Below are 21,815 nucleotides of genomic sequence, written 5' to 3' on the forward strand. Positions count from 1 at the left end.
GATACAAATTCATATAAATATCAAATATTTCATTCAGATACACAGTGTAGTCTGTAGAAATTATAAATTATTCCTTACATTTTTCTTTCATTGTAAGAAAATAAACCGTAATGTTTTTCAGTTTATTAAAAAAAACTGCTTTGAAACTTGTGTTTAGAAATAAAGTTCGTTTTTTTTTGTTCTTAAGAATCTTCCATAAAAATGCTTATTTATCTCTGTACAGCAAAGAAGCTTTAGATTCTTGGAAAATATGAATGATATGCTTTGATTCTTTAATTGCCATAAAACTTAAATTTTATTGTTTTTATGAGTTTTTTACATTTTCTGTGATGTCCAGAATCTTAAGATTTCTTTCTCTACCCTTGTCTTTGAACTTTGTATTTTATAAATACTTTTCATTTTCAAAATATATCTTAACCTAAACACACCGTATAATTCTGCATGTCACAGATTTACCCAAAAAATACCATATTAGTGATACATAATTGTAAAAAGTAATTATATCAAAACTTTTTCCTTTGTATTTTTTAGCCATACCATATGACTGGTGCAAGTGATGTAAATTTGTTCTGTAATGGATACTATGCAGAGATACTTGTGATAAATGCTTTAACTTTGGAAGTCCTTTTCACTCTTTCATCTCGATTAAATCCAGACTGGATTAGTGCCATGTATGTCCTGAGACCTGTCAAAAGACAAGGTTAGTTTATCAATTTCTTTCATAAATATATTATGTATTATAATAGTATATATATATATAAATTTTTGTTATACCTACTAATGTGTTACAAGATTATACCATCTGTTGCTAATCTCACAGTTAATATGTACATTTTTCAAAATTTCTGAATATTCAATTAATTCTGTTTGAAATTGAAAGTTGCTCAGAGCAATTAAGCAATCTAACTTCTACTTATTCTAGCTGTGGATGGAATTTGGTTCACCATTCAGCAATTAATGATGTTCATTTGTAGGAAAGATAGTTTGTGTCATCTTGAGTTAGAAGGGTGTCTTTTCTATTGGCAAATTGGGTAATGGGCCAAGAATGTCTCACTCTTGCATTCAAATTACAGTGAATGAAAGTTATGGATGGCATGACTTTGTTGTTATTGTATTTTTTAGTTTAAAAAGTCAGGCTTTCCCTTGTAAGGTAAATTTTTTGACTTGCACATTTGGTGTGTTTAGTTTTTGTGAAGTTTACTTAGTATAGTTTTGAATTTCATTTAGATATCTATCAATTAATTTTAACAAAATTTTTTTGTTTCACTGTTTTTCATTTTTAATTTAACTTTCCTTTTTATTTCTTTCTTTTTAAGGATAAGGGGATGGATCACATGGGACTGGGGAGAGAGAATAAATAAAGGTTTTGTTTACATATCTCTCATTCATGCCAGTTCAACACAGTCATTATAAACACTTACCATTTATTTTGTTTCATTGTGTTGTCTTTGTAATTTGTTTGATTTTTGTAATAAAGACTTTAGTTTTGACACCTTCTTTTTGACAAACTCAGCATTTAGAAAGCTTCAAACCCTTCTCTGCAATATGATTAATCGTCAAACCTCTTGCTAGCAGGCCCTAATTGATGGCTTTGAGAAAAACCCTTGCACCAAAGTATACCACACTAGTATGATGTTGTATTACTGGGATGGGAAAATGTAGAATTTAGATGCTCAAAAGTGAGGAATGTCTTTTTGCTAACATATTTTCATGATAATTTTTTAAGTAAATATGTTTCACTCCACTCTCCAACATGTAAAAGATATTTTAATTTAACAGTGATATATATATTTATTTGTAAATACAAAAATTTGGAGAAAAGGTGATTTTGATGTTTAAGTGATATATTTAAGGTAATGCATTAAGATTAACTATTAATATGACTACTAACAACCAAGTGTGATATTTGATCAGGGGCATGCATAAGGTGGGCAGGTAGGGGACAAGCAGGGAACAGGTTCCTCAATAACTGTGCATATGGACTTAGTCACTTTGTTGAGTGTAATGCTATTTATATCTATGCAGTCAAATTGAAATTTTTGCACATGGCCCTCTTATTGATAATATGAAATAGGTATTGTTATAGGCATAACAAAATGGCTTTATACAATAAGTGCATAAAACAAATCGGAAAATTAAGTCCTTAGCAAATCATAAGGACAAAAAGGCAAAACGTACATAAGAATTTTTATGCAAAGCTAGATAGAATTATGTACCAGGTCAGCTTTTTCTGCATAAATGTGGGTGTGACAGGATGTAGATGGTAATTCTATATGTAGAATAACTTTATCCATTTATTCAAGTCTGTAACTTCTTAAGATGTTTGAAAGAACATTATAGACTTAATGGGAAATATTGATTTATGCAAATGATTTACTTATTCGATTCAATTTGAGTATGTGACTATGTATGCTTTTCTTAGAAGTCTAGCTTTTCTTAACATATAAGCTAGACTTTTACTTCTAAACATTTATCATGTTTATGATTATTTCACTCACGTGCACTTCAATAATATTGATACAGTAAACATGCATTATTTAAAAACTTGTGATTGTTTTTTTGTCATATTTTTCAAAAAGTTTAATGTATATTGGTTACTGAAATTATTCAATGTATATACATTACTTAAAAACTGCTCTTCTATTTAATCTTGGAGGGTTAAATGTAATCTCATTATTTTGTATCAAAAAGTGTAATTTTAAACTGGATTATTGCTGGATCTCAGTCTCATAAATCCTTTTTTTCCAACTATTTCCATTGAAATTCATAGATTATGTTAATTGCACGCAAGGTGAAGTAGAAAATGTTTTGAAATATAAGTCATCTCATTGGAAAAGAAGTAAAATAAAAAATCGGTTCCAATGAATAGTGGTACAGCCCTTTGATACCTATTATATAATGTAGTTTGAGAGGTACTGCAGTAATTCTTTGTTTTGGTCAGTCTGTCAATAACATTGTGAAGACAAGTCATAAATATGTGCAATATTATAAAAAGTATTAGGAATCAAATTTTCATGTAGGTGAAATAAATAGTATGTAGCATTTCATTAAAAGACAAATTGGAATTGAGCACTATTTTATAATCTCATTCATCTGTTTTGAATCTGTCCAGGAAGTTAATTGAACTTCATGGAAATGCAGAATAATGAAGGTGTAATATTTTAACTTTTATCATGTGAGGTTGATTACACCTTGAAATTTCTGCACTCACTTAATCTGATGACAAATAAAGAAGACACAAAGCAGCCCAAATATCCTGGCTAAATTGAGTACATCTAAATTTTGTGTTACACGTGACAAACAAAAAAAAAGTACAAATTAAGCTAAAAGAAGATTCAAACAACATCAGACTTCACCTACCATAATAGTTACAAAGAATGGTGCATCATGTGTCCCTTCACATGTTTGGTACCTCCAGAAGTAAGGCAGTATTCAGTAGCTCTTCTTTGGTTACACTCCTCAAGCTCAGATTTGTAAGGAGCTCTTGATGACATTCATGGATGAAGACACATGTTCTGCCTCAGCTGTTGAAACACTAAATATAAACATCTCCAACAACTCAAAATGTTAATGAGAGTGGAAGGTTTGTGGACAGCATGGTTGAGTATGCACTTTTAGTCCACTAAACTTCTTCACAGTTCCTGCCTTCTCCTCCTCAGTGAAAAGGACATCAAAATGGGCTTGGATTTATTCAATTTCAGATTTGTTATTCAAACTGAGCTCTTCTCTACTTTCTGGCTATTCTGTCAATTAGTTTACATGTTAAACTGGTTGCTGAGGGTCACTGACTAGACAGCTTGATCTCAGCTGAATAATCCCCAAACTTCCTTCCTTTTGGGTGATACATCTTTAGAAACTGTTGCATGTGTACACTTGAGTCATTCTTCAGTTCTACTAATCTTAAGACACACCCTTCCACTGCATGCTGGACATTTATCAGTAGTTGTTCATTAGACTGAAAGAATCCTGAAAGATGGATACTGGTTGTTTTAATGAAACTGACATTAGTGACTTCAACAAAAACCTTCCTTACCTTAGGTGCTGACTCATCACTGCCACTGCTAACTTGACTTAAATGCAAAACCACAACCTATAGATTTGCTGCATGACATTTATAACTCTTGCTTTGTACGAGACCCATCACACTTGTTTCACATCATTAAAGTGGGCAATATTTTCATCTATAATCCGTGCAACTTGTTTTTATATATCTTCTGTTTTTTAGACTATCCCGGTAGAATTTAAAAGTTCCTTCAAACTGAGCAAATTAATAAAAGGATTTCACTGCATCTAGAACTTCCAGTTGAATATCGTGAGTTACACAGTGGAAAGAGAGTAGAAATGGGATATCTTTTTTTTTTTTAGTAGTGCTGCAACACTACCTTTGGAACACATCATAATACTTGCACCATCAAAATTAACTGATATTATTGTTGGATCTAGTTTCTGGAAGACTTCACATCTGTAAGCTCCAAGGACAGCTTCTTAATTTCATTAACAACACCATCTAGGACACCTAATGCATACTTATGTTCCAGTTCCAGTGCAACAAGATCTACTAACACTTTATAGGGCTTTTCTACACTGACAATCCTACAACCATAGTTTCTTGTTCAATGATGACATTATCTATACTCCTGTAGGCTACAATATGAACCTTGATCCACTAAATGTATCTTTAACGTAAAATCTAAGGAATTCAAAGGCTTTCCTTCCATTGTTGTAATTGTATCCTACATCAACACCACCCTTCTCCATCGCCATACACAGGATTTCCATGTCTGGTAGAGATTTGCCTTGTTTAATAATTAAATAAGAATTGTTAACCTTCTTGCTTTGAGACTGGCTTTCCAGAAGAATTTAACATGGCCAAGTGTCCTTCCAGTGAGACTGAAACACTTTTTCTTTTATTTCCATCAGTTTTTGTGGCAGAAAGCTGACTGCTACTACTAGCAGTTGCATCATCATCACTGGTAGTTGGTTTTACAGGGTTCTTTTTCTTTTTTGCCACCTTTATCCTTTTTTTTTTCTCAATCCAAAGTTTAAAATACTCTGAGACATGATTTTCCCATTCCACTCAAGATTGAATTATAATGTTTTGGGCTCCACTTCTATACTGAACTTTCTAATTTCTTTTAGAATATGTGATTTATGTGTCCTGACTGGCTTAAAACAGTCACATGATGTTGAAAGAAATTGAATGAATTTTAAACAGCATTTTCTGAATAGTGATGTATGTGCAAACATTCTTTTTAATGCAATTCAGCAAGGAACAGAAAAAATTAAATGTCTTTGGTATAGTGCAACTTGAATGAAAGTCATTGTACTTTTCTGTTTATGTGCAAGTCTGTTTCTTTATGAAAGCTATATACTAATTAGATGTCAAACTAGTTATTTTGCTCATTTATTGATTGGATCATTTTGATATGAACACAGGACTATACTGTATTCCAATTTGACTTCCCTCTGTTTTTCTGTTCTTGATTTTATTTTGATTATGGAATTTGACATGCTAAAATATATATAAACATGACATTATGAACACAGTATTTGCCCCTTTTTATTTTTTGTTGTACAGATAGTGTGTGTGATTTATTTTTTACTGGTCAAATTATTTAGGTAAAACATTTACTTCAGAAACTGATGTGATGAAGTTTTTAAGGTGTGTATTAACACTGCATTATTTTATAGTGTAATTTACAAAATAGAAGGTATTTGCAGTGCTAGCAAAAAAGAATTACTGTTTTATTCTCTTTTTTATTAACATCAGTAAAATACCCTCTTCAATCTATTGCATTCAAACACATACATAAATGTAGCTAACATATCCATGCTAACAGACACCCCACCCTTTATCTCTCTCTCACACACATCTGAGAGTTAACAGAACATATTCAACACTCAGAAATGGTAAACATTAGCAAACTTCTGAACTTCCCTTAAGTTATATATTAATGCTTGCACAGTATATATTGCATTTCAGGAATTTAGTGTTTGATATACAGCAAGATGACACAGTAATATCATAGTTTTATTAAAAAGAGGTAAAAAAATGAAATTCAAATAAAGTGAAACAGAAAACATGTTATTCGTGATACAAGTTTTGTTGTGTCAAGTATGGTGGGATATGAATTGGAAACCCCTGTGTGTGTCTGTATATATGAAATGAAGAGCAAATAGGTGTAAAACTTATTACATGTACTAAATAAAACCCAATTAACAATTTTAAAATAGCTTTACTAAATTTGAAATGGTAAAAGATTTATTTTTATTGCACAGCAGTGATTACAAATGCTATAAAACTGTGTGCAGTTTTCTAATTAAAAGAAAGAAAAATATAGTTTTATTAAATTAAAAGTGTTATAAGAATGGTTTAGAGAATGTAGACGACATAAAAATAAGTAATTAAGGTCTTAAAAATATCACAATGAAGCTTTTTTAAATTTTCAAAGCTACAAATTCATACAAATATAACATATAAAAAATATTTGATATGGAGATTTAACATAATTTATAGAAAGCTCTTCTGAGATTTCAAACTATTCTATCCAGTAGTTTTTCCAATGAAATAAAACAATCCATACAACAGGTGCATGTAATTGATTCACTCTGGCTTGGTAGAATTAAATTTTATCCACTTACAATTAGCAATTGTTATATGTAATTTAAAAGAAGTATTTTTGTCAGTTAAATATTTTTAATAATAGTTTTCACAGTTAGACATCTGTAAACATCATAGTGTGCTCTGAAAATTACAAAGTTAAAAAATACTTGCTCCCAGAGCATTTTCCCATTACATTAATCATGCTGAGTGACCAGAGTCATGTTTGAGGTGTGAAAGATCATTTAAAGCATTGTCAATAGAAAAGGGATCATTTCAAATGGTTCACTATTTATGATATATATATAGCCAATATCCTAATGCATATAGAAAAAATCATATTTTCTATAATCAGTATTTAATTTAATCAATGAGTTTAATAATAACATAAAAGACACATTACAGAATGGTTCAGACAATTGGACAGTCAGTCACAGAAAACAACAGTTTGGATAGTTTCGAGAGAACTGGGACATTGTGGCAGTGTTTTTTATATTACTTTCAGAATTAATTGCCTTTGCTCTTCATATTTTGTTTTGGTGTTTGCAAAGTGTGTGAGGAGCTTGACCACTCTTTCAGACAGATCATTTACCACTTTGACATTGTGAACACGTGTGGCAGCTTCCTGGAAATCACCATCAGTGGCCCAATGTGTTAGTGGCAAGTGTAACTAGTCAAGGGCAATACCAAGAAGGAGCCATGATTTTCTTCCAATCATAGATGCCAATTTAGTCAATGAAGCTACTTGTGGAAAAATCAGGACTACTTTTTCCAGTGACTTTTCGTCGTTCACCTTGATCAGTTGATTCTGACATCAAGTTAAAAATTGTAAAAGCTGCAATTTCTTCTTTTAGGTACCAAAAGTGGCTGTTGAGCATAGTAATGGCTGTTCCTGCCAGTATTGGATAAATTCTACTGTATATATTCAGATCATTTCATAGCTGAAGATCATTGGAAAGTGCATCTGCAGCAGAAAATGTGGATAACCAAGGTTTTATATAGAAGAGAGCAAGATGATGTGCACCAGGCTGTAGCCAGTGCAGTCCATGAGGTGGGTTTTTTCCTGAGAGTATCAACATCAAATCAGCACATCCTTAATAATCATTGCAAGGCAAAAAATCTTTTGATGCAGCTTCAGATAAAGTTGATAATTTCCCGCTAACGTTTAAGTTGACAGTCAGAGATATGCAGTATTTTAAAAGTTAATCATTCCTCAAGAGCTCCCCAGGATTTCTTAAACTCTTTAAATTTGGGGTTGTCTTGACTGAACTTTGCACCAAACAATTCCTGCCATACTGCACATACAATTTTTTCCATGATGTGATGATGGCAATATAACTAAAACACTTTCTTGTTAAGCAAAGCTTCTAACTGCACACAAGCACCACTCTTTCGTCCAGAGTTTGAAGCAGTAGTATTGAAAACAAGTCCAACAATAGAGTTTGGTACTTCTGATAGGGTCTTATTTCTTCTCACACAAAGCTATCTCAGTCTTCTTCCTGCCCCCTAAGCATTGCTAAAATATTTTAATGCTCAGTGCACCAGTCTATATACCCTTCACATTTTGTGCCACTTTTGAGCATGTACATAGCATGTGACCACCTTCCACCAATAGTATTGTGCCATGTATATTGGCACAACTATCTTCCTCTGATTCTCTCACTCAATTTCTTGATTGCCACAATGTTGCTTTGACATGATTTCAGTACATTTTTCAACAGTTTTCTTTTCCCATGTTTGCATTCAATTTTTTTAATTTGTATTTTATTTTTTTTGCATTTGTTTATTGTTATCGATTTATACAGTAACTTAGAATGACTTCGTGATTCAATGTATTGATAGCGGAAGTTCCCGTTATGGTAGACAATGCTTCTGGTACGATTACCGAAGCATCTGGTTTGACTCTCATCTGCTGAAGAGGTACAGGCCTTAATTTGCAGGGAGCTAAATTCCTAGGTTTGGCTGGCAATTTCTTCTCATTTTCAACCTTGCTAATGTTTCTGAGGATGAATAAAATCAAGGAGAAGAAAATTGGATTCATTTTTTCTGGCACCTTCATTTTTAGGACTATCACACTTTATAGGATATCTCACCTTACACACCTTTTTATTTTTACAGCTGGTTAATAAGGTATGTGATATATTACATGTCTCCTAGTTTGCAAACATTGTCAACCAGATATTTATGCTATTAATGTTACCAGAAACCTCTACCATTCCTCTTATGCATTCATATATCCAGTCTGATCCTTCTTCTCTAAGACCTCTGTTACCTGGGAACTCCATTTGGCTTTCACACCCATTTTTTTACCTTCAATCACACATCTGTGTTCCCATTTCAATCTCAGTTGGCTTCTTTGTCAGGTTCACTCCCTAAGGTGTTATGTGACATGTACTTGGGGTTTACATTCTTGACCTTTTATTCCCTGGAACCCTTCCATGATCTGTATCCTGTCACACTAACTGGTTGGGTTTGTCAACTGTTTAGGTTGGTGTATTCAGACTTATTTGTGGAAGGTCACTGTCTCTTGAACATTTTTCTCATCAAATTTGTCATATCACCATGTCTTTGGCTGGCCGTCTTTCTTGTTCATTGAACGAAATTGTTCAGGCTGGAATGTGGACTACTCCCTATTCCTTTGTCACTCATTATCTATACTATCTAGCTGTGTTTTTCTCAAGTGGATATCGTCTCCCTCCTGTCACAATTCAAGTCATATCCATTTGCCTTTGACATGCCTTTTCACAACATTTCATTTATGTTTTCTTTTCAGAGACCCTCTCTTACCACTACTAATAGGATCTCACTATGTGGTGTTGCTTGGTCAGGTGTACTTTCACTTAAAGCTGCAGTATAGAGCTATAACATTCACTGTAGAGATGGGGTGTTCTGCAAGACCACTAGTGACATGCCTGTGGTATATACTTATGTGTATCTAGGTATCTGTAAGTTTAACTCAATGGTGGACCATCACTCATGGACTATCATGAGTAAAGCAAGAGGAGATTTTTGCCCATTCCTGCTGACCCTTTGATTGCATAAATCAGAGACAGTCTGCATTTCCAAATAGGGAATCGTGGACACCCATTGTACTTTTTTCCAGTGTGACATTCCTACTGACTCCCCACCACATTAACTCTCCCTTTTCTCCAAGTGGAGCATGGGAGTCCTTACCATTTACCAGTTTCCAGTCATTGCAGTTATAGACCAAAGCTTCCTCCTGAGTTAAATAGAAAGTTATCTTACAACCAGACATTTATCCACTCAGTGAGAAGAGGGCAAAGCTGGGTTCACTCCTTCCCTTTCCCCTGGATGCTTATTCCCACTTCCTATGCAAAGATACTCCTTTTAACACTTTCACTACGACCTACTTACATGTAAGTAGGTATGCAACTCTCGTGAAAGTTCTTCACAAAAATGAAACTAGTGAATGGAATTCTTTTAAATTTGAGTTAATAGTCCTTGAGTTGAAGCAATGACAAAACCTAGTAATGCTGGGTTTGATTTGTTGTATTTCTTGCTCCTATGGTCATTTTGGGAGTTGGTCTGGTTTTCTGTTTACTTACAGTTGGGGATGGTTCTAATTTCTTTTTTATCTGGATGATCCTCAATTTTCAAATGCTGAGGATGGTTTGTGGAACCTTGTCTGAGGCTGGGTAGATACTTAGCCAGATCTAGATGTTTTTCTCCAGGGTTATATTTTGGCAAACTGTCTCTTGGATTGCTGTTTCTCCTCATGTGGATATTGAGCTCGCTTCAAGTATTTGTTTCATAGAGTGGCTCTTAACTTATGAAAGTGGGCTGTTTTTTTGTCTGGTTTGTGCAATGGAGAATGATTCAAATTCATGCTGTTTGTTTAACATGGATAATGCCTCTCAGAATGAATTAAGCTTATGCACATCCTTTTTTTTTCACCCATATCAGGTTAATTTCCTTCTTATTGGACAAAGAGCATACCTGTTCCAGAAGTAGTGCAGTGTCACGCATGTGTGATTTGGTTTCGTATCCGAGTCCACCAGTTATTTCTAGGCAGTCATTTTCTGCTTGCTTTCATTGTTAGGCACTTACGCAAGCTTCTTCACCCTTCCAAAATGGGATTCTAGCTTTGTGTGATCAGAAGTTAGACTGTATCGGAAGTTAACATTTTCTTACACTGAAAATGTATTTCTGATGGATACTTTCCTCCTCTCACATACTTCCCACCCTTCCTACCCAATGTTGGTTTTATTCATTTTAGATCCTGCCAGTTCTTAAAAGTGAGGATTGAGTGGGAGAATCAGAAGGAGCTAGCTGTGCCAATATAGGTGGTGCAGTACTATTGGTGGAGGGTGGTCACATGTTACATACATGTTCAAAAGTGGCACGAAATTTGTGGGGTACATAGACTGGTGCACTAGGTGTTAAAATGTTTTAGTAATGCTTAAGGGGCAGAAAGATTGAGATAACTTTATGTGTATGGAGGTAAGTACCTATTGGAAATACATTTTTAGTGTAAGAAAATGTTATCTTTCCAATGGAGTGCAAGAGCGTGGCTTATGTTAGTCTGGGTTGTACCAGTTCTGTTTGGAATCACTAGAACACCAGGTGTGGCATTCCTGCTATAAGAACTTCTAGCCTCTCCTCATCTCCTAGAACAATTTTTCTGTCCCAGTGTATTGTAGCAATGTTTGAATTTTTTTGTTTCACACCTTGTACTCGATTTAGAAAAAGTCATATTATCTGAATCAGTCCTACTTTATGAAATTATTGCATCCATGCATGCTGTTCTTTAGCCTGCAGATATATTTAAGTAATCGGCCATTGTTGAAATTTCTCGACTTTTGAATGGATTGCTTGGAAGCTTCAAAGTATCAATTCCTTTTCTTGTGGATGTAATGATCTTAGGCTTAGCACCAGAGTCAGATGGGCATTCAAAATCATCATATTCAGACTGTGTATCTGGACTGTCTGTAGAACTTACTGTCTTGGGATTTTCTGGATTTATACTGACAGTTGCTCTCTTTGTTCTTCAGACCTATTTCTCATCAAATAAGAATTTTTTTTTCATCATTTTATTTTTTTTTCTTGCTGTATGCTTTGTCTTCTGACCCTAAAGACATCTTGTTCTGTTCCTGATTTTGGAATTGGGCATTTTGTGCTTTCTTCTAAGCATTTTGTGTGCAACGAAAAAGTAGTTTTGTAGTTCTTCAACAAACAGTTTTCCCTTCGTATCATTTGATTTACACCTTTTCCTCTTCTGCAGTGTCTTATAATCATCATACAGATTCAAAATCTTAGCTTTGACTTTGTCTTTTTGTTGAGTAGCTACTCTTGCTTTGTCCCATTGGTTTTGAATTTCAAGTGTGACTCTGTCTTCAGTTGCATCATTAAAGTTCACTTCTTTTTTCATGCTGCATTGGTCCATCTTTTAAATAGAATAACATCTCTCTTTGTAGGAATTCTGGAAGCTGAAAGTTCAGGTGCAGGTTTCCTCATTTACCATGTATCCTGATCTTTCCTCAAAACTGGCCAGTCTGTGGCAGTGAATTCAAATTATATGTTCAAAATTTAATTATTACATTCAAACATCCGCAATAAGAATTATAAATCCAATAAAAAGCAAACCAACTTCTCATAAAATAAAAATGGTATTAATTACAAAATTTCAAATTTTGGCAGATTTTTGAACATGCTAAAAATTTTGGTGCTGGTGGCAAAACTTTGACATCTTCAGTTGGGCTGAAAATGAACGTGTTGTAATAAAATGAGTAGTAGAATGGGAAAATGTACAGGGAGCATGCCTTTGATCAACCCTTTGTAATTGCTATATATTTGGAGCAAACTATCCAGTGCATTAGTTACTGTAAAGTTTATTATGAATGATTTTTTTGTACTGTCAGTTCTTTTACTTGTTTGATTTTTAACTTTGATTTTACTAAATGTTTTGTTGTCATTGTTTTTTGTTTTTTTTAGTGGTTAGTTATCACAAATAGGAGGTTGTAGTTTTCTCATTCCATTCTTTAACAGGTTGTAGTTGTATGACTATTTGTACGGAAAACTTTGTAGTTTTCTCATTCCATTCTTTAACAGGTTGTAGTTGTATGACTACTTGTATGGAAAACTTTGTAGTTTTCTCATTCCATTCTTCAACAGGTTGTAGTTGTATGACTATTTGTACGGAAAACTTTGTAGTTTTCTCATTCCATTCTTTAACAGGTTGTAGTTGTATGACTACTTGTATGGAAAACTTTGTAGTTTTCTCATTCCATTCTTCAACAGGTTACAGTTGTATGACTATTTGTATGGAAAACTTTGTAGTTTTCTCATTCCATTCTTCAACAGTTTACAGTTGTATGACTATTTGTATGGAAAACTTTGTAGTTTTCTCATTCCATTCTTCAACAGGTTACAGTTGTATGACTATTTGTGTGGAAAACTTTGTAGTTTTCTCATTCCATTCTTTAACAGGTTACAGTTGTATGACTATTTGTATGGAAAACTTTGTAGTTTTCTCATTCCATTCTTCAACAGTTTACAGTTGTATGACTATTTGTGTGGAAAACTTTGTAGTTTTCTCATTCCATTCTTCAACAGTTTACAGTTGTATGACTATTTGTATGGAAAACTTTGTAGTTTTCTCATTCCATTCTTCAACAGTTTACAGTTGTATGACTATTTGTATGGAAAACTTTGTAGTTTTCTCATTCCATTCTTTAACAGAGTTACATGTTAATATAATTTTTTTTATATTTTGCATTAAACTTAACTTCTTACTGATTATTCTGTTTTTCTACAGATGATGTGGTGGTTGCTTTGTCAGCTTCAGGGACTGTCAAAGTTTGGACGCTTTCAGGAATTGATGCTAAGGTACTAGTTTTATCTTGTTTTTTATTTGTGAAGAATGGAACCTTAAAGTATTTTCAAGGCTTTTTATTTGAAAAAATAGCTACTTTTACACTATAGTGTATATTTTATGTAGTGGTTATTATATTTTACCTCAATGATTGTAATGGTAATGTACTGATAATAAGTTACAACAGCTTGGCGTGTATTGCATCAGATGACACAGCAATGTCATCTCATTAAATATTACAACCATGACAATTTCCAGTTTTCCCCGAAAGGATTGAGAAGCATCAGAAAGTATAAAAAGGTTGATTGGACAAAGAGAGACAGCTTTTAATGTTTGAAGTTTAGTTTGTGATGTTTGAGTTGCTGATAATAGTTGCTTGAGTGTTTGGCAGTACAGAAAGTTACTTCCTGTGTGTACAACTATAATTTTGATTTTACTAAATGTTTTGTTGTCATTGTTTTTTTTTTAGTGGTTAGTTATCACAAATAGGAGGTTGTAGTTGTATGACTATTTGTATGGAAACTTTGTAGTTTTCTCATTCCATTCTTTGTTATTACCATAGTGGTAATAATAAAAGTTATAATATTTGATAATAAAACTGTTGTCCAAGAAGGTTGCAAGTCCTGAGAGGTATTTATTGGCATCTGTGCCATGGACTATAAAAAGTGTCACTGTGAAGTAAAGATATTCACGTATAGTACCAGGTATAAGGAATATTTTGGAAGATAAATCCACACAAAATGAATTTATTCATTGTGAACCTTCAATAAAATATCAAGGAAGTTACAGACCAGATAGAGGACTAAATTTTGTTTGTATTTTTGTAAAACTTTTTTGCATAAATCATTATTTGTAAAAATTGTTATTGTAAATTGTGTTATTGTTTGTATATTAAAATATATATTTGTATTGAGAAAAATTGTGTTTATCAATGTTGTTAGCAAGTATCATAAATTGGATACATATTGACATTTATTTAATTTCTAAATCTAAAATATTATTTAACTCAGTTTCAGGCTATTTGAAATTATAATATGTTACGTAATAAATTGGAGACTCATGCGGGATAAACTGTAATATGTAACAATGGCAAATACAACAGCCTTTTCTATCTCTGATTTTGAGTATTAAGATTTGACCTGAAAAACTGAAACATGCTTGAACATGAAGAAAAACCTGTTATTTTTTACTATTGCTGAGATCTCCCTGACCATGTAAGGATAATATTTTAAATAGTTTAGTTAGAAATCCAGTTAAGTTATAATAGTTTTAGGGCATTATTTTTTGGTTGACTTTTAATATTTTGGTTTCCAAGTTTCTTAGTTGAAATAAATAAAACTTAAGTAAGTTACTAACAACACCCCTGCAAAACAAAATAAGGCAAACTTTTATTGAAAATTTGAGAGCAAAAATTTCCAGGCCACACATAAATACAAAATTTTTTGTTTGTTTATGTATATCTATTTATTGTTATAAAACTAACTGAAGTGCAAAAATTAGAATTTTATTTGGTTAGATAAGTAAACTTGAATGAAAAAATTAATAAAAAATTACTTTATAGAATGATCACATTTCATGTGAGTGCACTTTAATTTGACCAAGCATGCTGGTAACGCAAAGCTTTCCCACAGTGACAACTTGCTTTGGTGCTAATCGTGGATGCAGTAAAGCAATAAATCTAAATGACTGTGAGATTTGAACTGTATTAGCTTTGGCCTTAGCAATATATAGTGTGTAATTGTCTGTCACGTTATACAGTCATTCTAGAAATAAAAAAGAGGGATTTAAATTTATAATTTTTGTTGTAGTTACAAGTTTGGTCAAATGTACTGAGCCTGCATACATTGTTAAAGCAGAGAAAATAAAATATACTTTACTGAAAGAAGACTTTTGATATTTATTTAGGAGGTTCTAGAGATTATATAAATGAAATTTGAAAACTTTAAAATGAAAATAATTTTTAATCTTAACATTAAAGTCACCTTCCACTTGGATTGACTCATCAAAACTGATTATGAGTTATTTGTCGCTACAACCTCATTTTGTTATATACTTTTTCACCAGAATAATTTGTTTTTTTTTTACTATGTGTTTTTCTCAGTGTTATAGTTTCTGTTATTGCACTTTTGTGTCATGACACATTAATATAATAGTTTTGTTTCAAATACCTCATTTTTGTATTCACGCCATGTGTTATTTTAACCCGATAACTAACTTTCAATGCAGCCAATGCAAGTCTTGCTGTATTTTGTTCCAATAGTAAAACTAGTGGATGAAATTGTTTGAAACTTCGTAAGAACTTTCATAAATGCATGTGGTTTAAGGAACATAAAACTTGTTAATTTTGATAAATTTAGTTTTTTTTTGCATTATAATCTTTAATATCTTTGAAAATTACATTAGGAAATGGTACTTGTAAGAAATAATTACAATATTTATATTTTTTCCAGATTTGAACTTCTTAATTTTTTATGTTTTAGTACATTATTTTAAAATCTCTAAAAGCTTTTTATCATCCATAAAATGCAAATTTTGTCTATTTTTGATTTTTTAATAATCATGTACTCTCCTTAGGGTTTCAAGTAATATAGAATACCCAAAAATAATTCTAAGTAAACCTAAACAATAAACGAGTATTTTTTTTATTTTAATAAGGATTTCATATTTGTATATGTACAATAAAAAAAAAAATTTAATTTTGTTTCATAAATGTATTTTTATTTAAAGTTTATTTTTCATTGCAGCCATACTTTTGTTAATTGTGCCAAAAAACCTTGAGGTTAGCAGTGTGAACTTCATTCATTTGCTGTAAACTATCATGTCTGTTACTCTTGTTCAGACCAGCGCAGGTGCATTTGAACATTACTGTAGATATGATTGTAAGAAAGCTTATTGGTACTTGAATATCATTTTTTTGAGCTTTCAAACAAGTTTATTTCAACATATATCCTTGTATGTTGTTTCACTATACAGACAAAACTAATTTCCACTACTAGTGAATGAAATAGTTTACAGTACAGGTGGTTTGAATAACAATGCCTGACCCTAGTTACATGATACATCCTGTTGCAAGAGATTACCAAAGAATACAGACACCATAAATTACAAAGAAAATTACTTTACCTCACTCAAAAGTCACATAGTCAATAGTCCTGGTCACATTCCTCTTATTATAGGCAAGATTTATATTGGAATTTGAAACTTAAGGTCTTCAGTGTATTGACACTAGAACTGTCAGAATAAGCTTTTTATATATCATTTAGACTGTTTCAATTATAAAGCAACAACAACAGAAGTGTGAGGCTTACTACAAAGTAAAGATAGTAAGAAGGAAAAATATATAATTCTTACATATGTAAATATCACGCAAGGTTATCATTCTAAATACTGAGTCATATTTTTATTATGAACTAAATATAAAATTGCACTAAATTATTAAACTTAAAACTACTAATTTATATGCAAAAGAATATAAAAATCACAAACTCTTTCAGTTCAAAGTGCTAAGCCTAATTCACGTAAAGACCATGCACTTGCCATTCGATAGATCTTAACAGTAACATTTGTGGATCAACTTCTTTCCAAAATATATACATCTTTTGAATTAATTTTTCAATATAATGATTAATATAAATAGATATATGATTGAGCATGACTTAAGCTACTATAGAAAAATAATAAAAATCACATACATCCCATGCAGTTTTTTTAAGTAAGCAAGTTTTGTTAAGCTTATAAAAAAAAGTACTATTGACCACTACTAAATACAACCTCTACTAGATGACAGTTACTATAATGAGCACCACTCACTTTCATATTGTAGAATTCAGAAAACAGTGTTTTGTCATGTACTTTGATTATCATCCTGTGTTTTGTCAAATGTGAAATACAATGATTGGAATAACATGGTACTGAAATTGACACCTTTGACAAGGATTGGCTAAAGGTTTAACACGCCCAGATGCTGTTTTATAAAGAAAACAGACTAGAAAAAGGTTTAGATACCAATCATAGATGGCCAGATCACTGCTAAAGTGCAAGGAAAAAAATTAGTTGACAAACATTTTATTCTTAGAGGGTGCTTGTTTATAGTCTCAAATGTATTTTGGGAGTTTTTTTTTTATTCAACTTCATTAAATATTAGAATTTAGGACAAATAATTGAATGTTATGCTACTTTTTACAAAATAAAATCTGAAATCCAATAAAAGATAAGTTCTCTTTAATTTTTTCAATTCACAAATGTGATTTTGCCCTCACCATAAGACAAAATGGCCCTGTTAGGTAAGAGGTTAATTTCTTCATTATATTTTTCAGTTATATTTGTGTTCCCCGGTGGGTCACTGGTAAGTTTGTGGACTTACAATGCTAAAATTTTTTGTTGTTTTTTTTCTGCAATGGACACAGCAGATAGCCCAATGTGACTTTGCTCTAAACAAAGAAACAAACAGTTTACATTTGTATACGTAATTTGTATTTTTTTTATATTTTTTTCAGCATGATGAAGGGTAATCACCCAAAATGTTGCACATATAAGCAAATTTTTATCTAGATGTTTGTCATTAATCTGCTGTAATAACTGTTTTAATATATTTCAGGTTTTGCAGCATTTTCTATAAGTATTTTTTTAGGTAAAAACTTGTGTCATGATTGCAGAGTTTTTTTGTTTTTTTTGCTTCAAATGCTTTTAAGTTTATATTGAGGTAATGTAAAAATCAAATGGAGTTAATTATGATGATTTTGAAAATGATTCGGTACTTTTTATCAATTCATATATGGTGATGACTTTTGGCTTGTTATGTGTTATTACTTTAGCTGTGTACTGTAACATTTGATATTCTTCTTTTATATAACTTAAGGTTGTGTCTTTTAGGAAATACCTTAAATAGCTGTGAATAAGTTTAAACTTAATAGTGTAACTTCTTAATTACTGTAATTAAAAATAATCTTTTTCTCAGTTACTGTTAATGAATAACCAAATTTATCCATTAGATTTCAGAACCTGTGTTTGAGGATGAATCCAAGCCAATTCGATGTCTAAATGCATTAAAGTTAACATGCTGTGCTTATAACCAAAGAACTGTGTTGATTGTTTGTACAAAATATTGGCAGGTAAGATTATAAAGTTCTAGTATCTAATTAAAAGTTATTATTGCTTGTTGTGCTTATACATACTGATGAGGAGTGGAATTCTCCAAAACTAGTCTGGCTCAAGACACACCCCCAGTAAAAGAATAGACCATTCCAAGCTTTTACTTGTTTTTAAACAAATGTTTAAACAACTCTGTTCAGTTTTTTATACCATTTTAATGTCCTTCATCCAGTAGAATAGTGACTTAAGTGTTAGTCATTCAGGTCCACTCCTCTCATAAACTTGTCAGTCCACTTCACAGCTGTCGGAGTTCAACATTTAAAGAAAATCGTGCTTCCCCTTTCTGTAGGTTTGTAGAAACCAGTTGTTGTGGGAAGTACAGTCTATTTTTCCTGCATGTCCCACAAGCATAAGTTCCCATAGTCAGTATTTTGTCAAATAAACGAAGGGAAGCGTAAAAGTTGTCCATAAAAACCCAGTATCCTAGTCTGTTGTATTAGTCCATCAGTTCCATCACAACATTGTCTGCTAAACCTCTAGCTGGATTTTGTTCCTCTATGCTTGTGTAGTTTTTAAACTTTAGACATTATCCACTCACAGCTTCTGCCAGGACTCAGAACTTGATACTCCACTTGACAGGTTTCATTGTTAAATTCTGGAGAAAACCAATTCTACATTTTGTCCCTTACATTTCCTAATCTATAGTTAGTTCCTTGTTAGGAAAGTAGTGGGAAACAAAAGATTTTATTAGACAGTCTATGAGAGGTTTAACCTTATAAAGTTTGTCATAGTTAGGATAAGTCCTAGGAAGAGCATTAGTATTAATATTGAAATATAAGTTAGTATGGATAGTTAGAAACCTTTCCCAAGAGAAGATGTTAGAGAACCAAGGAGTATGAGATGGAAGATAGGTAGACCAGTAGTCAGAAAGAGAAGGATAAGGCTTGAGTTCCATAGCTATTGTTAATCCAAAATATCTTCACAAGTCCCATCAGTCCATTTTACTGTTTTTTTTTTCCTTGGAGGTTCATATTCGTGCAGTGGCTGTTTAGACTATGCATACTGACTTGTTTCACTAATAGTATGATTTGTAATTTCAATAGTGAACAAAAGTTTAAAGAAATCAATAACTTTGTTTGTAGTGGTGACCTGGCAAACACAGGTTCACTGCTGATGAATGGAAGTACACGGAGAGGCTCCTCTTTTTTTTATCTGCACCCAAATCTAAGTGTCACTGCAGGTGAGAGACCTCTCCTGCTGGGAAGGAGCAGTCCTAGTAGACACTGTAGCTCTACCTTTTCCACTACTCCTCCTAGTTGTGCCTCTTCTCTGTGGTGGTGGTTCAGGTTCCCTTGACTTAAATGACCTGAGTTGTTCCACAACATCCTCATCTGATGAAGATCTTTCCCCAGCTGCTTCCTGATCTGTCCACAAGACAGACTCAAGAAGAACTGGTTCTAAATTTTTGGCCATCTGGTTTTGTAGAGAGATTCTGTCAGAGGCATTGAAACATTATCAGAAATGTTCTCAACATTATGTTTATCTAACAGAATGCCTTCTTCATCAGATGAGAGTGACACATTTATAAGAAAGTGGATCTCTTTCTTACTGGGTTTTTTTCTTCAGCTCTTTTGCTTTATTTTTTGAGTTATCTGCTAGATTTCATTTCTAGAATAAATAAACATTACATGTATATTACATATATTCTCTGATGTGTTTATTTACTTTATGTATAAAAATACATAGTGCTCTAAAATATAAAAACAGCTACACTGGATATAGATTAACAAATGCATACTGAATTTATTGAAAACAAGTTCTATATATATAATATAAATTATGGTTACTTACTTCGAAGTAAGATCAGTAACAACTCAAGAAGGTGTTTTACAGCTCCAAGAAAGAGGAACTTCTGAACAAAGCAGTTTACTGGAGAAAAAAAAATGTATATTGTAATATAATCTGTGACTTAGTGTGATGTGTTTCATAGATTTCAGAAGCAATACATGACATGCTAAAATACAGAAACAGCTACATTGGACTTAGTTCAACAACTATATACTGAACTTATTGAACAGAGATTCTGTATATATCTTATAAACAAAGTTTACTTACTTCGAATTAAGAGTCAGAAACTGCTCAAGAAGGTATTGTACAACATCGAGGGCAGCAGTTTACTACACATCAGCTGCATAAAGTCGGAATGCTTTCTAAAGAAAACTAGACTTAGAATGCTTGTGAAACTGAAACCAAAACTAAACAAGTGTGATAGGTAGTACTGGAATCTGTGTTTTTCTTGGTTGATGAATAAGTGTGCTGAAAAGGGAAATAGGATTTTATAAGCGTGTGCTCAGATAACATCTCTGTACACGTATGCCACTAAATTCCAAACATGATATTTATTGTATTGGCACTGAACCATATAATAACCATTTTGAGAGATGTGCAGTGTTATTATTCTGGAGAATTCTTATTGTAAACAGTGTAGGATACATATATAAGCCAATAAATTCCCCATCCTGTTGTCGACATAAATGTTTTCACTGATTCTAAGCGTAGTGTGATTACTCTGGTGAATTTTTCTAATATAAACTGTAAGATATATAATCTGATACATTAAACGTCTTGTTCTTAGTGCAGGGGTCAAGTCATGCATTGTTGCTTTTAAGGGTATTGTATTATGATTGGTTATTCACACGTCATAGTAAGAAGTAGGTGTACGTGAACAAATGTTTCTAAAAATGGAAAGAGGTGTGTGTGGCCACTATGTTAGAGTCAGTAAATGTAGCAATATCTCAGCAATTAGAAAAGATAAGAGGTTCTTATTTTATATTCTGGCTTTTCAATATCAGTAATTTGAGTTTTTAATTCATAAGAAACTATAGACTTTGTATTTAAACATCACAAACATTGAATTTGAACAAGGCTGTATTCAACGTATCACGTGACACAGAAATTGATACATTTAGGGGTGTTTTTTTTAATATTTACGTTTAAATTAAGAAATTAACTAATGTATTGTACTAAAATTTGAATTATAGTCTACAATTTGATACTAAACTTATTGATATAAATTCATAAAGTAGTAGTTGAATAAAATTTTGAATGCGAGTCAACAAATGCATTGACATGGTTAATACAGTGATTTCATAATGTTTGGCTGAATATTGGATGTTACGGTTTAGAGTTCTGGACAAATCCATATCATCCAGAGGACATATTTCAATAGCCACTAATCTACTGAGTTGTGTGAGCTGTTGGTTACAGTGAAGGGGAGTATTTCGCTTTATT

General features: G+C 32.3%; 1 protein-coding gene across 2 annotated transcripts in view; it reads left to right on the forward strand.

Annotated features, from left to right (window-relative positions):
• Positions 1 to 496: 496 nt before the first annotated feature.
• The window catches only part of LOC106460777 (WD repeat-containing protein 7-like), a 211,384-nt gene continuing 190,065 nt past the window's right edge, over positions 497 to 21,815 (forward strand). For both annotated transcript variants that reach the window (XM_022387558.1, XM_013920513.2), the window contains exons 1-3: positions 497 to 700; positions 13,377 to 13,447; positions 18,425 to 18,544. In XM_022387558.1, coding sequence (XP_022243266.1) covers positions 541 to 700; positions 13,377 to 13,447; positions 18,425 to 18,544 — 351 coding nt within the window. In that variant the 5' untranslated portion in view covers positions 497 to 540. The remainder of the gene's footprint in view (positions 701 to 13,376; positions 13,448 to 18,424; positions 18,545 to 21,815) is intronic.

This window comes from Limulus polyphemus, unplaced genomic scaffold (assembly GCF_000517525.1).
Source record: "Limulus polyphemus unplaced genomic scaffold, Limulus_polyphemus-2.1.2 Scaffold834, whole genome shotgun sequence".
Classification (NCBI taxonomy): domain Eukaryota; kingdom Metazoa; phylum Arthropoda; class Merostomata; order Xiphosura; family Limulidae; genus Limulus; species Limulus polyphemus.